This window comes from Alnus glutinosa, chromosome 14 (assembly GCF_958979055.1).
Source record: "Alnus glutinosa chromosome 14, dhAlnGlut1.1, whole genome shotgun sequence".
Taxonomy (NCBI): domain Eukaryota; kingdom Viridiplantae; phylum Streptophyta; class Magnoliopsida; order Fagales; family Betulaceae; genus Alnus; species Alnus glutinosa.
This window is the reverse complement of record NC_084899.1, coordinates 20,170,799-20,184,161: the sequence shown is the minus strand read 5'-3', so window position 1 is coordinate 20,184,161 and position 13,363 is coordinate 20,170,799. Positions and strand designations below refer to the sequence as shown.

At 38.2% G+C, this 13,363-nt stretch overlaps 1 protein-coding gene across 1 annotated transcript; it reads left to right on the top strand.

Annotated features, from left to right (window-relative positions):
* Window positions 1-373: 373 nt before the first annotated feature.
* On the top strand, window positions 374-4,622 carry LOC133856592 (inactive TPR repeat-containing thioredoxin TTL3). Its single transcript, XM_062291652.1, has 5 exons — window positions 374-1,723; window positions 1,794-1,989; window positions 2,084-2,256; window positions 2,356-2,689; window positions 4,112-4,622. The coding sequence occupies exons 1-5, from the start codon at window positions 753-755 to the stop codon at window positions 4,241-4,243; spliced, it is 1,806 nt and encodes a 601-aa protein (XP_062147636.1). The 5' UTR covers window positions 374-752; the 3' UTR covers window positions 4,244-4,622.
* Window positions 4,623-13,363: the final 8,741 nt, after the last annotated feature.

Here is a 13,363-nt window from a genome sequence, read left to right as displayed (position 1 = left end):
TTTTTTTTATTTTTTTTTTATCGTTTTTTCAGATTTTTCCGTTGATATATCACAGCTGGCTGGCCTCTAACGTGGGTTGTTAAAAAAATAAAATAAAAAAATGAATAAAAATCCAACGTGCCCTCCACTCTCTCTCTCTTGGCTGTGAATGAAATAAAAACAAAATCCCAGGGTCGAAATAAAAGGTGCATGATAAGGCCAAGTCCTTTAATTTCTAAAAATCTAGAGATCCTCCTTTAATCCAAGACCGGGTCTCTTGGTTACCCTTTTTCAACCACACAAGAAACACAAAAACAAAGAAAAAAAAAAAATACACAAACAATAATTGAAAAAAAGAAAAGAAAAAAAGAATGAAGGTCAACTAGTTCATCTTTAATAAAACAACAAACCTGCAGTAATGTTCTTCGCTTTTCCTGCAATCATTGACACCTAATTTCGATCTCTATAATGGAAACGGACCCGAAACAGACACAGATTGTTTTCTGGAAGCCCCTCCAGGAGGCCATGCAGATCATCTCCTGGGGCTAGGCCGGCCTCTTGCAAATCCTAACTTCTCACACATTCATCAGTTTTTAACATGTGATATTGAGTTGATCAATCTGATTTTCTTTTGTTATTTTTCAAGGCTGTTTTGTTATTCTCATTGTTGTATAGTTTATCAGTTTTAACATCACGCAATGTTATTATTGTTCTTGGCTAAGTAACATACAATCCTTCACCTTCATCATACAACTACTACACCATCAGCAAGAATGGAAGACGACACGCCGGAGAAGAAATCAGGCTGTGGTCTATTAAATGCAGTTTTTGGGCGGCGTAGTTTTTGGCCGAGAAGATCTACCTCTACTGGTTCGCTTCCGACCGGGAATGGTAAGGATTTCAGCAAGACACCAGGCACTCCAAATTCAAGGAAGAGACGAGGCGGCTCCGATGAGTCCCTTGAGACCTCATCAAATGCTTCAGAGTCGTCATCAAAACCAATAGCCAGACCTTCCCAAAATCCCCACAGGGTGCCTCCTGCGTATCACCAATACCAGGGCAGGAGACAATCCTATGAGGCTGCAATCGTACACTCAGCAGGCACATGCGCAAAACAGATGACTCCTAGCCAAGAATATGTTAACCTTGGCAAAAGGGTGCCAAAGGAAGCCATTGGCATCTCTGGTGAGCTTGACAGCATGCTCATAGATCAGCAAAAAGCAAGAGGAACTGGTAATCTTGTTCGGGCTTCATCGAGCAACGTCATGCTTTTCGGAAATCTTGGTAACTTGAGGCAACCAGGAGGAGGAAATATGAATTCGCATAATGTTTTTGATCACCTTCCCAAGACTGCAAGAGAAGAGATACCAATGCCTAAAGGAAGTAGCAATTACTCAACTAGTACTGCAATGGGAAATGTTGTAAGGAGTTCTTATAGAGAAAGGACACCCAATAAAGAGCAATCTGGTTCCCTGTGCCGGGCTATCTCAACTAGAATGGATCCTGAGTCATTGAAGATTATGGGCAATGAAGATTACAAGAATGGAAGATTTGCGGAAGCCCTGGCCTTGTATGAAGCTGCAATTTCCATTGATCCCGATAAGGCTTCATACAGAAGCAACAAAAGTGCTGCATTAACCGCTCTCGGCAGGCTTCTTGAGGCAGTTTTTGAATGCAGAGAAGCTATTCGAATCGATCCACGTTATCATAGAGCTCACCATCGTTTGGCCTCATTATATTTGAGGTAAGGAAATGGGTTATCAGTAGATAAAAAACAGAGCATGTACATGCTTCTTATTCCTTTTTTCATGCAGATTAGGGGAGGCAGAAAGAGCATTGTATCACTTCAAACACGCAGGACCGGAGGCTGACGGCGAGGACATTGCGAAAGTGAAAACGGTTCAGGTACATCTTAACAAGTGCACCGAGGCTCGCAAAGTGCGAGATTGGAACACCCTGATTAAGGAAACAGGGTACGCCATATCTTCAGGGGCGGATTCAGCACCACAGGTGAGGCATACGCTTAGCCCATTGATTTTTCTCTTCATATATAGTGTGATTTTGTGACACTCTCAATTGCATGCCCGGTTTGTATTTTGAAAAGATATTTGCTTTGCAAGCCGAGGCCCTGTTGAAGCTCCATAGACATCAAGATGCGGATGAAGCAATGTTGAAGGGTCCAAATTTTGAGCTTGACGCCTGTACTAGATTCCTAGGGCCTATTGGTAGCGCAAATCTGTTGGTTATTCGGGCTCAGGTTGACTTGGTAGCCGGCAGGTTAGTGTTGTATAATGATGAAACATATGCATGCCCACGCATGCTGTTTTGTTAGTCAAATGATTATGGTTTTTGTTGGTATCCAATTGACTTTGACAGATTCGATGATGCACTGGAGACAGCGCAGCGCGCAGCTCGCCTTGACTCGAACAACAGGGAAGCGAACCCAGTGCTGAGGAAGGCTCGGGCTGTTTCAGCAGCTCGAGCAAAAGGCAATGAGCTTTTCAAGGCATCGAGGTTCTCCGAGGCGTGTGTTGCGTATGGGGAGGGACTGGAGCATGATCCATACAATTCAGTGTTGTTGTGCAACCGAGCTGCTTGTCGGTCCAAACTTGGCCTATTTGAGAAAGCAGTGGAGGATTGCAATGCTGCCCTCCATGTGCGCCCCTGCTACACCAAGGCTAGACTAAGAAGAGCCGATTGCAATGCCAAGGTGACCAAGTTGCACTTACATTCTTCTTTTGAAACAAGAGATTCAATAGTATATTGCATTTTGAGGAAGCTAAATCATAGATACCTATTAATCCCCGTCAATTCAAACAATTAACAAAACTGCTGTGCAAAAGATCATCACAATAACGGTATATAAGATAAAACAGTCACACAGAAGAGCACCAAGATTTATGTGATTCCTTCGATGTGAGGTACTGTTAAAGCATTTTCAAAATATATATGTATATATATATATTTTTGTGTTTTGGGAATGCTTTAAATGGAAAGTTTTAAAGAGCATTAAATGAAGAGGGTCTTACATGGGAAAAAGAGAAAGTGTATTGGGCCTTTATTTAAGCCTTTGCTTTAAAGTAATGTTTGCATGTATGTATTTGTGTGTATACTTTAGTATAGTACGAAGCATTGGACGCACACGCACCCGTGGCCATGGCCCGTGGGTTGTAGTGCGCTTTTGTAGCGCCTTGATAGCACACTTGGTACTTGCATGTATACTCTAGTGGCACACATGGTAGTTCGCATGAAGTGTCGGAGCTCGGAGCGATATGATCTTGACCATTCAATTTTGGACGGTTAAGATCATTTGATCTGATGGTTTGATTTAGACAATAAAATACTTCTTAGGTAGATCCAATAGTTAAATTTATTGGACCATTAATAAAGTAAACTGTAAGGTTAAATCAACTTTGATCTAATAGTTGAAATTAAATAATTACGATCTAATGATTGTTATTAAATAATCATTGATAATTATTTGATTAGATAGTCTGAATTAAGTATCTGTTAAATTAGCAGTTTATAACTGTTGGCAGATTAATTGTTACTAGGGTAAATAATTTCTTAAGGAAAATGATGTTACAATGTACCTAAGGAGCATTTTAGTTTTATGTTTTTCTATTACTGTATCTTGCAGGTACGTGCACCGATAGAAGCGATCATGAACAAATTCACTATCAAAGATGAAAATACGAAATAGTAAAGAAAAAATTACTCAAAACCCAAAATGCCAATATACCCAAATCTCTCTTTCACACAAAAGAGATTCTTCCCAAAAGGGGAAAACAAAAGAGAAAACAAAATATAAACTTATCTTTTGCTAGGACAAATGGAGACTTTGTTTCTCTTTGTTTTTCCCGTCTTTTGTATAAAAGTGGGATTTTGGTGTATTGAAGATTTGAGTTTGTAGTGATTTTATCTTTACTATTTTTTATTCCACTTTGATAGTGAATTTTTTCGTAATCGCTTCCACTTATTAACGTACCTCGCATTGCGAGAATCACATAAATTCTAGTGTTCTTTTGCGTGATCGTTTTGTTTTATGTACTGTAATCGTGGCAATCTAATGTTCTTCTGCCGTGTGATTATATATTGTTTATGATAACTTTTTGTTGGATGTAAAATGTAGTTGGAAAGATGGGAAGCTTCAGTACAAGACTACGAGGTGTTGTTAAAGGAAACACAGGGAGAAGAGGAGGTGAGCCGTGGCTTGTTGGAGGCCCAGGCACAGCTCAGGAAACAACGTGGGCATGGAGTATAGTAGAGAGAGTTAGACCTGTACAAGGAAAAACCATCCATGGAACTTGAACAAAGACGATAGGTAATCAATAGGGATAAAAACAAGGGTTTGATTTAAAAGGGGGAACAGGGGAAGGGAAAGATTGATACTGTTTTTCTTTATAGCAAAATGCAATAGATACATGAGGACTCAATTTGTTTTATGTATAGTTCAAATGCGTGGAATCTTTGTTTGTAATTTTTATTCCATATCTTTGTTTGTTTAATCAAGATTTATCAATTTGCAAAGCTTGATTAAAAATAGGAAGTATGATTCAATGAGAATTTGTAATCATTATGGAGAAGACAATGTAGTTCTGTCCAAATCGGGAATGTAGGTTTGAAAAGAAAACTTTACTCACAATGTGTGTTGCAACAGGAAATTGATTATTTTGCCAAGTAAATAAGTATTTTACTTATCTGATTATCCTTTTGTCTTCTTGGCATTTTTTTAAGGTTTAAATGCATAATTGGTATACCTGGTTTACCTACCTCTTTATGAAAAAAGGTATTTGGGTCTTAAAAAGTGACAAAATTGATATTTGTACTTTAAAAATTTATCAATTTGATATCTCTGAACCTGTTCGGCAGCCAATTGCCACTTAATTTTCATTGCCTTTTGCCCATCACCAACAGTAGACACGCATGACAGTTCTGATACAAAACACTGCCTCTACTGCCACACTCAGTCCTTTCTTTGAATTTTCTTTCCGTTGAAGACTCGATCCTCCCGCCCAGCTTATTTCCTCAGCTTTCTAATGTGCGCCTCATGTCCTCTCGCCCATCTCTTCTCACGACTTTAACACTATCGTTCTTCATTCAGTCCTCACGCCATCAACCTACCAACACCACCAGTCCCTTCAGATCACCAGCTCCTCTCTCTCAGAATCGCTTTTGGAAATTGATCTCCTCTCTCCATATCCCCTCAGTCACAGGTGAATAAAGAAAAGCCTGTGAGATTCCCCATTTTCGAGCCAAACGCCTTCTCAACGCCATGCTCTGTGATTCAGACAATGGGCAGAAACTTGTGACCGTTTCCCTATCAATTTTTTCACTATCCTTCCTCACCTCTCTCCATTATTACCCCAACCACCGACTTAATTCCCCTCTATACTTAAGTCAACAAAAATCTATTTATAGGATCTCTCCATCACCTCCCATGAATTTGGTTCCTGCACTCTCTGAACCAGAGGTGTCAACGATCGCTTCATCCTTCTCTGACCTCCGTACCAGTAAGGCCTCTACAAAACTAGAGCCCCTTGCCCTCATTTGAAGCATGGGCAAGCAAAGGGTCACGAAATCAATTTCCGATAGTAAGAGAGAGGCTGTACTAAGAAGCTGCCATCCGGAGAGGGCCACCAACGGGACGAAGGGGAAACGTCGTTCTGCAATACTCATATTCACAGGTCCTGTCATTAGATCGCATAGCAAGGCTAGTTTCCATATTATGTAGGCACTACAAGAATTTGCTTCAATAGCGGCCAGCTTAATAGCGGCGACAATGAAATGGCCGCTAATAGTTGATTATTAGCTGCGACCTTTAAAAGTTGCTGCCAATAATTGACTATTAGCGGCGACATTTTTGTCGCCGCTAATAGTGAATGCTAAATACAGAAAACATTAATATTAGCGTCGACTTTAGAGTCGACGCTAATATGTCGCTGTTAATAACTTCGCGGGAAATTTTTCCAATGGGCGGGCTTTAGTAGGAAGATATTAGCGGCGACAAGAGTCGACGCTAATAATAAATCCATTAGCGGCAACCTTGGGTCGCCACTAATAATGTACCATTAATGGCGACTTATGAATGTCGGCCTAATAATCTACTATTAGCAGCGACATTGTTGTCGCCGCTAATAGTTGACAGAAAAAAAAATATATAATAAATGCGAGTTAAAGGGCTAAAAAAATGCGAGTTAAAGAGCTTTAATATACAACAAATCCGATCGATCCTAGTGCATTACTCCGATCGATCGAACGTTCAATCGATTCTAATGCATTAGTCCGATTAATCGTGATAAAGTTCGATCAATCAAATTCGACATAGTAAAGGTTCAATCAAATGTCTGATCGATCCTAGTGTACTAATCCGATCAATCATAATAGGATAATATATATGATCGATAAAAGATCCAATTGATCCTAATGCATTACTTCGATGGATCAAACATCAAATCGATCCTAGTGCATTAGTCCGACCAATCATGATAGAGTTCAATCGATGATGATAAGATCAATCAATCGATCCTAGTACGGTCCTTTGATTGATCATGATATGATCGAAGAACTGATCTTACTATTTATATTTTGTATCATCTCAATGCAAAACTAATATGATCGGTCATAGTGCACTAATCCGATTGATCGTGATATAATCATACTATTTTTTGGGTTAAATGTAATTTAGCCCCATCAATTAATAATCATTTTTTTTAGGGGTAATTACATTTTTCCTCCATGAACTACCAACTTTTGCGCAAAGCCCCCACAAACTACCAACTCGACCAAAATAGAGCATTCAACTACCAAAGACAATCATTTTCCCCCCTTCCGTCAGTTAAAGGGGTTAAAACAAACGGTCAACAAATCATGTGACCGTCATGTGCTGTTTTACATGGAAGCATGTTGGAAGATGGTGGTAGTTCATGGAGGAAAAGAGGAAGAAAATGAGAGTAAAACGGCATGTGACGGTCACGTGACCCGCTGACCGTTTGTTTTAACCCCTCTGACTGATGGAAGTGGGGAAAAGGGTTGTCTTTTGTAGTTGAATGCTCTATTTTGGTCGAGTTGGTAGTTTGTGGGGGCTTTGCCCAAAAGTTATTAGTTCATGGGGAGAAAAGGTAATTACCCATTTTTTTTATAAAGCACCACAAAATAACAAGTACAGTGTCATGCTTTGACACTTCAAACTGTCAGATTTACAGTTTGAAGGGCTAAATTATGATACTTGTCAATTTGTGGTGCTTTATAAAAAATGGATGTTAGTTTATAAGGCTAAACACTATTTAACCCTTTTTTGCATAGGTTTTAATGAATTTTTTTAAAATTTTATTAGGCTAATTTTTATTTATTAGTGGGAAGATAAAATTTTTCATCCGGCCAATTCTCACTTTCTCTTCTTTTTATTTCTTTTCTTTTTTTTTTTAAGCTAATTTTTATTTATTTTTTATTTATGATTAAGAGCGGTGACACTCTTAGTCGCTGCTGATAATATTGTATACGATATCGTTTGTTAAAATAATTAGCGGGAGGCCAAAATTAAAGCGGGAAGTTAATATTTTTTCACCCAGCCAATTCTCACTTTCCTCTTTTTGTTTCTAGTTTGTTTGTTTTTTTTTTTTTTTTTTCCCGTAGACTAAACAGTGAGAGTCAAAGAGGGATCCAGAGAGAGAGAAAGAGAGAATTGGTACTGTTGCTCCTATATATTCATGTTGTTTTTTGCTCCAATTTTGTGATTAACGTTTGAAACTTGAAGACTTTTTTCCTTTAATTTTGATTTGTGTTTTGCTGGGTTTCCATTGTCTCTCTCTCTCACTTGTTTTTTGTTTTTCCTTTCTAGTCATAAATTTAGTGATTGATTCAATGAGATATCTTCTGTAGATATCTCCACAAAGTCTACACCCAAGCCATAGCCCCATAAGGTACTCATTCTGATTAGTTTTCTTTTGTGATTTCTCTGGTATTACGTTAATAACCTTAATTTGTTGTCCCTTTTCCTTTGTTTGTTTTCTCAAAAAAATTGCTTAAGAAAAAGTATTGTTTTAGGTGTAAAGGTTTGGTCTTTCATGAATCTAACCGGGTTCTGAAAGTTTACCTTTTATGCCTTTGCCAGTTACAGTTTTGTGGTTAATGATTAACTCACTTGTGTTTGCTTGGCGTTCTTTGGACTCGTAGTTCAGTTTATCCATATGGGTATTATGTCTTTCGTTATTATTATTATTATTATTGTTTTTTTGTTTTGTGTTTTTTTTTTTTTTTTTTTTTAAGTATTGTAGTCATTTTGGATGAATTTTTGATTGATTGGAAATGGGTGTTTAGCATGGTATGGAATAGGAATAGTTTGTCCAAAAAGGTGAACTTCATCGTACTACATAATGGCAGTATAAAGTATCAAGCACTCATGTAAATTCTCATATGGGTATGGAATATGAATAGTTTTTCCCTCTTTGCTTGATTAATTTGGTGCTTTATTCCACATTAGTGTCGTTGACAGTTTGATCGTCAGTTTTATATTTTGTCCATATGTTATTGTCATTATTATTATTATTATCTTTATCATTACTTTGACATAAAAAATGTGTATATTTATAACGTGATAAAGCAAGATGAGCTTCAGCTCATTTGATGAGTATATAGTTGAAAGTTAGTCATTTTTTTTTTTTTTTAATTTCTTTTACTTAGCTATTACCATGTTTGTTGTTTGTTAGGTATATGAACTAGTCTACTTAACTTCTAGGTTATTAGTTTTAATTATAAATGAATTATTGATATATATATATATATATATATATATATATATATATATATATATATATATATATATATATATATATATATATTATAATTTTTTTAATATCATTAGCGGCGACTCATTGTCGCTGCTAATAATAGAGCATTAACTGCCACTTTGGTGTTGCTGCTAATAATATAGCATTAGCGGCGACCCATGTGTTGCCGCTAATAATTTTTTTTTTTTTTTACTTTTTTAATAGGTCGCCGCTAATGATAGAGCATTAGCGGCCACTTTGATGTCGCCGCTAATAATAGAGTATTAGCGGCGACTTTCGGGTCAAGTTCTATAGTTCTTTATCGTCGAAAATATTATTATTAGCGGCGACATTTGTCGTCGCTATTAGTGATTCATTAGTGTCCGACTTTTAGTGACCACCCCATTAGCGGCCACTTGTCGCCGCTATTGATAAATAGCGGCGACAAAAGTACTCATTAGCGGCGACAAAATGAGTCTCCGCTATTGATTTAGCTTAGGATATTATTTAAGCTTAGGATTTTCACATTAATTTCTTGGTCCCCCTAATTTTTATATCTATACCTTATTTACATATAGAAAAAAAAATGTGTTATTTCCACTCATATAGATGTACAATATTGGTACCCCCTGAAAATCTCCAAGGAAGCACCAGGTTAGGTGTAGGGGTCAGTACAAGCCCCTTTTTGCTGTATGGCCTCGGGAAAATGAAGAACACTTAATCTTTATTCTACTAGGGTTTGCCCAAAAAGGAGTTAGGCCTTCATTCGGTAGCCACGCGAATAAAATCACCGAGGACCTCAACAATCGTGTTGACAATTATCATTACAGCACCAGCCAAGTGAAGACTAAAAAATAGGAAGCTTAAAACAAAATCACAAAGATTTCACTATGCTCCTAAGCGGCAAGGTGGGTACAGGCTTCGGTTGGGACCACACGACAAACATGGTCACCAATAACGAGGACAAGTGGGAGCAACTAAAATTTGTAAGCATCAACAAAGTTTTTTTGTTATAAATTTCATATTAAATATTTCATTGCAAACTAACGAAGTGCTTCATGTTCTCTTTGTTTTGAAGGAGTATAGTGCGGATAAATACTACAAATTCAAGAACAATCCGCCGCGCCTCTTCCCATTATTAACCACCATATTTGTGGGATTGTATGCCACGGGAGAGTTCGCCTACACCAGCACACAGGAGCCGCTGGACACTGATGATGAACGCGGCTTTGACGACCCGTTGATTGACCTAAACAACCCGTGTGCCGAAATCGACTTGGAAAAGCTTGATATGCCCTGCGCTGGCATAAGGATGCCACCAAACAATGGTAAGTGGCATGCAACATCCTTCAATGTCTGGTGAATGGTCAGAAATGAAGAGAGAATTTGACCTGCTACATTGCAACTTAAGAACAGCCAAAGGGTCATCGGCTACTAGTAGACCAGATGTAATTGCAGAGGCGATGGCGGTCCTGAACGATGTAGTGGCTGAGCACCTGGTGACAGAGGAAAATTATTGGAGGGCTGCCAATTCCTTCACCGACAGGACAAAGGCAAGGGTATTCATTGGCATGGAGCCAATGAAGAGAGTGGGATGGGTCATGCGAGGGATTAATATTAAGGACCTGTGATTTCGCAGTTTCGTTATCTAGTTGTTGTGCTAATCCTCTAGAAATTTGCAGACTATTGCATCTAAATTTCAGACATTGTCCTTATTTTAATTCCATCGACATTTTAATTGGCACTATTTATATATTTTAGTTGTTTTTATCTTCTTCATATTTATATATTTCTAATTTTTTTTTTTTGGCAAAATATTTGACACAACATATACTTTATGTTCAATTATTAGATTTGAATATTTTCTAACTATTGTCTAATGATTAGTACATAGGTGATGAGTGCCAAATATTGTGTATTTGGACCCCTTGTTTTACATTAGTTAGACCTTTAGCCTTGTTATTTTCTAATGCTTTGGTTAGTTTTTGTGTTTTTATGTTTTGTAGGTCAATAAGTGAGGAATGGCAAAATTCATGTGGAATTGCTTAGAAAATTCGAAAATTCTGAAGAACTCGATCGATCGAACTTAAATTCGATCGATCGAATTTTGCCCGAAGTCGATCGATCGAAATTTCCCAGAACTTACTTTTGCAGAAGCGCGCCAGAACATCCAATCAGGGGCTTCTCCATGACAAAAAACAGTTCTCCCTCTGATTTTCGCAGCAGAACACGCTGGTTTCATGACTTTGGTTGTCTCTAGCAAGAGAGGAACCCTAGAGGGGGTTAGAGGAATCATTTTACATGGGTTTCTAGCCCTAATTTCCTTCTATAAAAGCCATAGCCATGCCTCCTTGTTGGAGAGTTCAGAGAACAGTAGCTAGGTTTAATTTCGTTTATTTCATAGTGTATTTCAGTAGCTTTTGTTCTTAGACACTTTCTCTTTGTAAAACTTTTCTTTTATTTTCATGTTTGTTCTTCATTTTCTTGTGGTGTTCTTAGTCATGGAAGGCTAGTAACCTCAACTAAGGTTGAGGATGAAACCTTTCCATTCATGACACTCATACTCTTGTTATACTACTTGCACATTTGATGATATATCATATTTTTTGTTCAAATTCCATTCATTTAAATGCTTTATCTTTTGCAATGAATATGGTTGTTAGTAGATATAGGACATTTAATGTGTTTCAACCGATGGATACATTGTTTTATTGATTTGAATGATGATATCCATTGTGATTTGTTCATTGAATGGATACATTGGATGATTTGATTTCAAATGGGTACTATTTGTGATTTATCTTTGAGTTGGATTCATTTAATGGTTCTATAGTTTGTGGTTAAGACATTTGAATGACATCCAAAGCTTAATGTTCTTTGGGTGTTCAAGTGGAAACCAAGAGTGAGTTGTTGGATTTGGTTTGGTAGATTCCTTAGCCTTAGTTCCTTTTAATTTGCATATTTCATTTCATCTCTTTTATTTAGTCTTTTACTCTTGAATCAATCCTCAAACTTTTGGAACTAGGTTAAAATGAGGTTGATTAAACAAGACACCAACATTTGACCATTTCCCTGTGGATTCGACCTCGCACTTGCACACACTATATTGCAAACGATTCGTGCGCTTGCGAGTACTCATTAAAACACAGTAGACTGTCAAGTCAAGTCTTGAAAATCCAAATTGGGAGGAGGAATTGGACGCATGTTCCGATTCTGATGCATCGTGGGGTGATGAGGATGATTTAGACAGAATCAATAGCATCATCGCTTGGAAGCTCTGATGACGCTTTTTTCACCGATCCGGAAACCATAGAAGTTGAGTTACAGCTTGGGCAAATGTTCATCAGGATAGCTGAGTGGAAGGAACAACTTGAAGAAAGACAAAGACGTCCTATACCTCAAAGAACATCTGAGTTAACAGGCCATATGTGGGTTTATTGGGTGTTAACAAATCCCAACCCGAGAACATGCTATGAGCGCTTTAGAATGTGGCCTGATACATATATTGCGCTTTGTAACACCTTAAAACAGAATGGCTTCTTGCGTAGCAGTCGATATGTGAAGATCACGGAGCAAGTGGCTGTATTTTGCCTCCTAATGACACACAATTGGTCGCAGAAGGACGTGGCTGATCGGCTCCAACGATCGTTACATACTGTGAGCGTTTTGCAGGCTGACCGGCTCCAACAATCGTTACATACCGTGAGCGTATACTGCAAAAGGACATGCAAAGCCATTTGTAGGCTGGGTAAGACAATCATCCAACCCATGCAGACAACGAAGCCACACCCTGTCGTTGGCTGAAATGGGAACTTCTACCCATGGTTTTCAGTGAGTAATGCTTGCCCTTTTTATCTAAGTCTAGCAAATATTTTTAAGATTATTGCTATTACATATCGCACTATACTAACATACAATATGTTCACTGCAGGAATGTATAGGTGCTATTAATGGCACACACATCCATGTGAAAGTGACCGGTGCGGATAACACAACGTACCGAGGTAGAAAACATACAACCACTCAAAACGTCATATGTGTTGTAGACTTAGATCTTTGCTTCACCTTTGTGTACGCTGGTTGGGAGGGGAGTGCGCACGACGCCCGCATTTTTACGATGTGTGTGAATGATTTGACACTACGCTTCCCAACCCGTAAAGAAGGTAATATACCACACAAATATTTCATATGTAACATTTAAGCATCCTCGTTATTGTACTTTGATTAATTACGAATTTATATTTGCACGTGAGGTGCAGGTTCATTCTATCTGGTGGATTCCGTACATGGTTGCTATCAGGGGTTCTTACCGTCGTATCGATGTGAGCGGTATCATTTGGCGACATTTCAAAATGGCCAAGAACTTCCCAGGAATTTGAGGGAGCTATTCAACTATAGACACTCATCTCTACAGACCGTCGTGGAACAAGCTTTTGCGGTTTTGAAGAACCAATTTCCAATTTTAGAAAAAATGCCCCCATACCTGTTACGATACCAGTGCCTATTTGTAATTGCGTGCTGTACTTTACATAACTTTATTAGGAAATATAACGGGATGACTGATCCATTATTTCGAGCGGCTTTGCGCAGACTAAACCCCTAGGTTGATGTTGATG

Excerpts from the sequence above, each read along its gene's own strand:
- LOC133856592 (XM_062291652.1), top strand. The coding sequence starts at position 753 with ATGGAAGACGACACGCCGGAGAAGAAATCAGGCTGTGGTCTATTAAAT. Across the intron at positions 1,990-2,083 it reads GGGCGGATTCAGCACCACAG|ATATTTGCTTTGCAAGCCGA; the intron begins GTGAGGCATACG and ends TATTTTGAAAAG. Across the intron at positions 2,690-4,111 it reads GAGCCGATTGCAATGCCAAG|TTGGAAAGATGGGAAGCTTC; the intron begins GTGACCAAGTTG and ends TGTAAAATGTAG.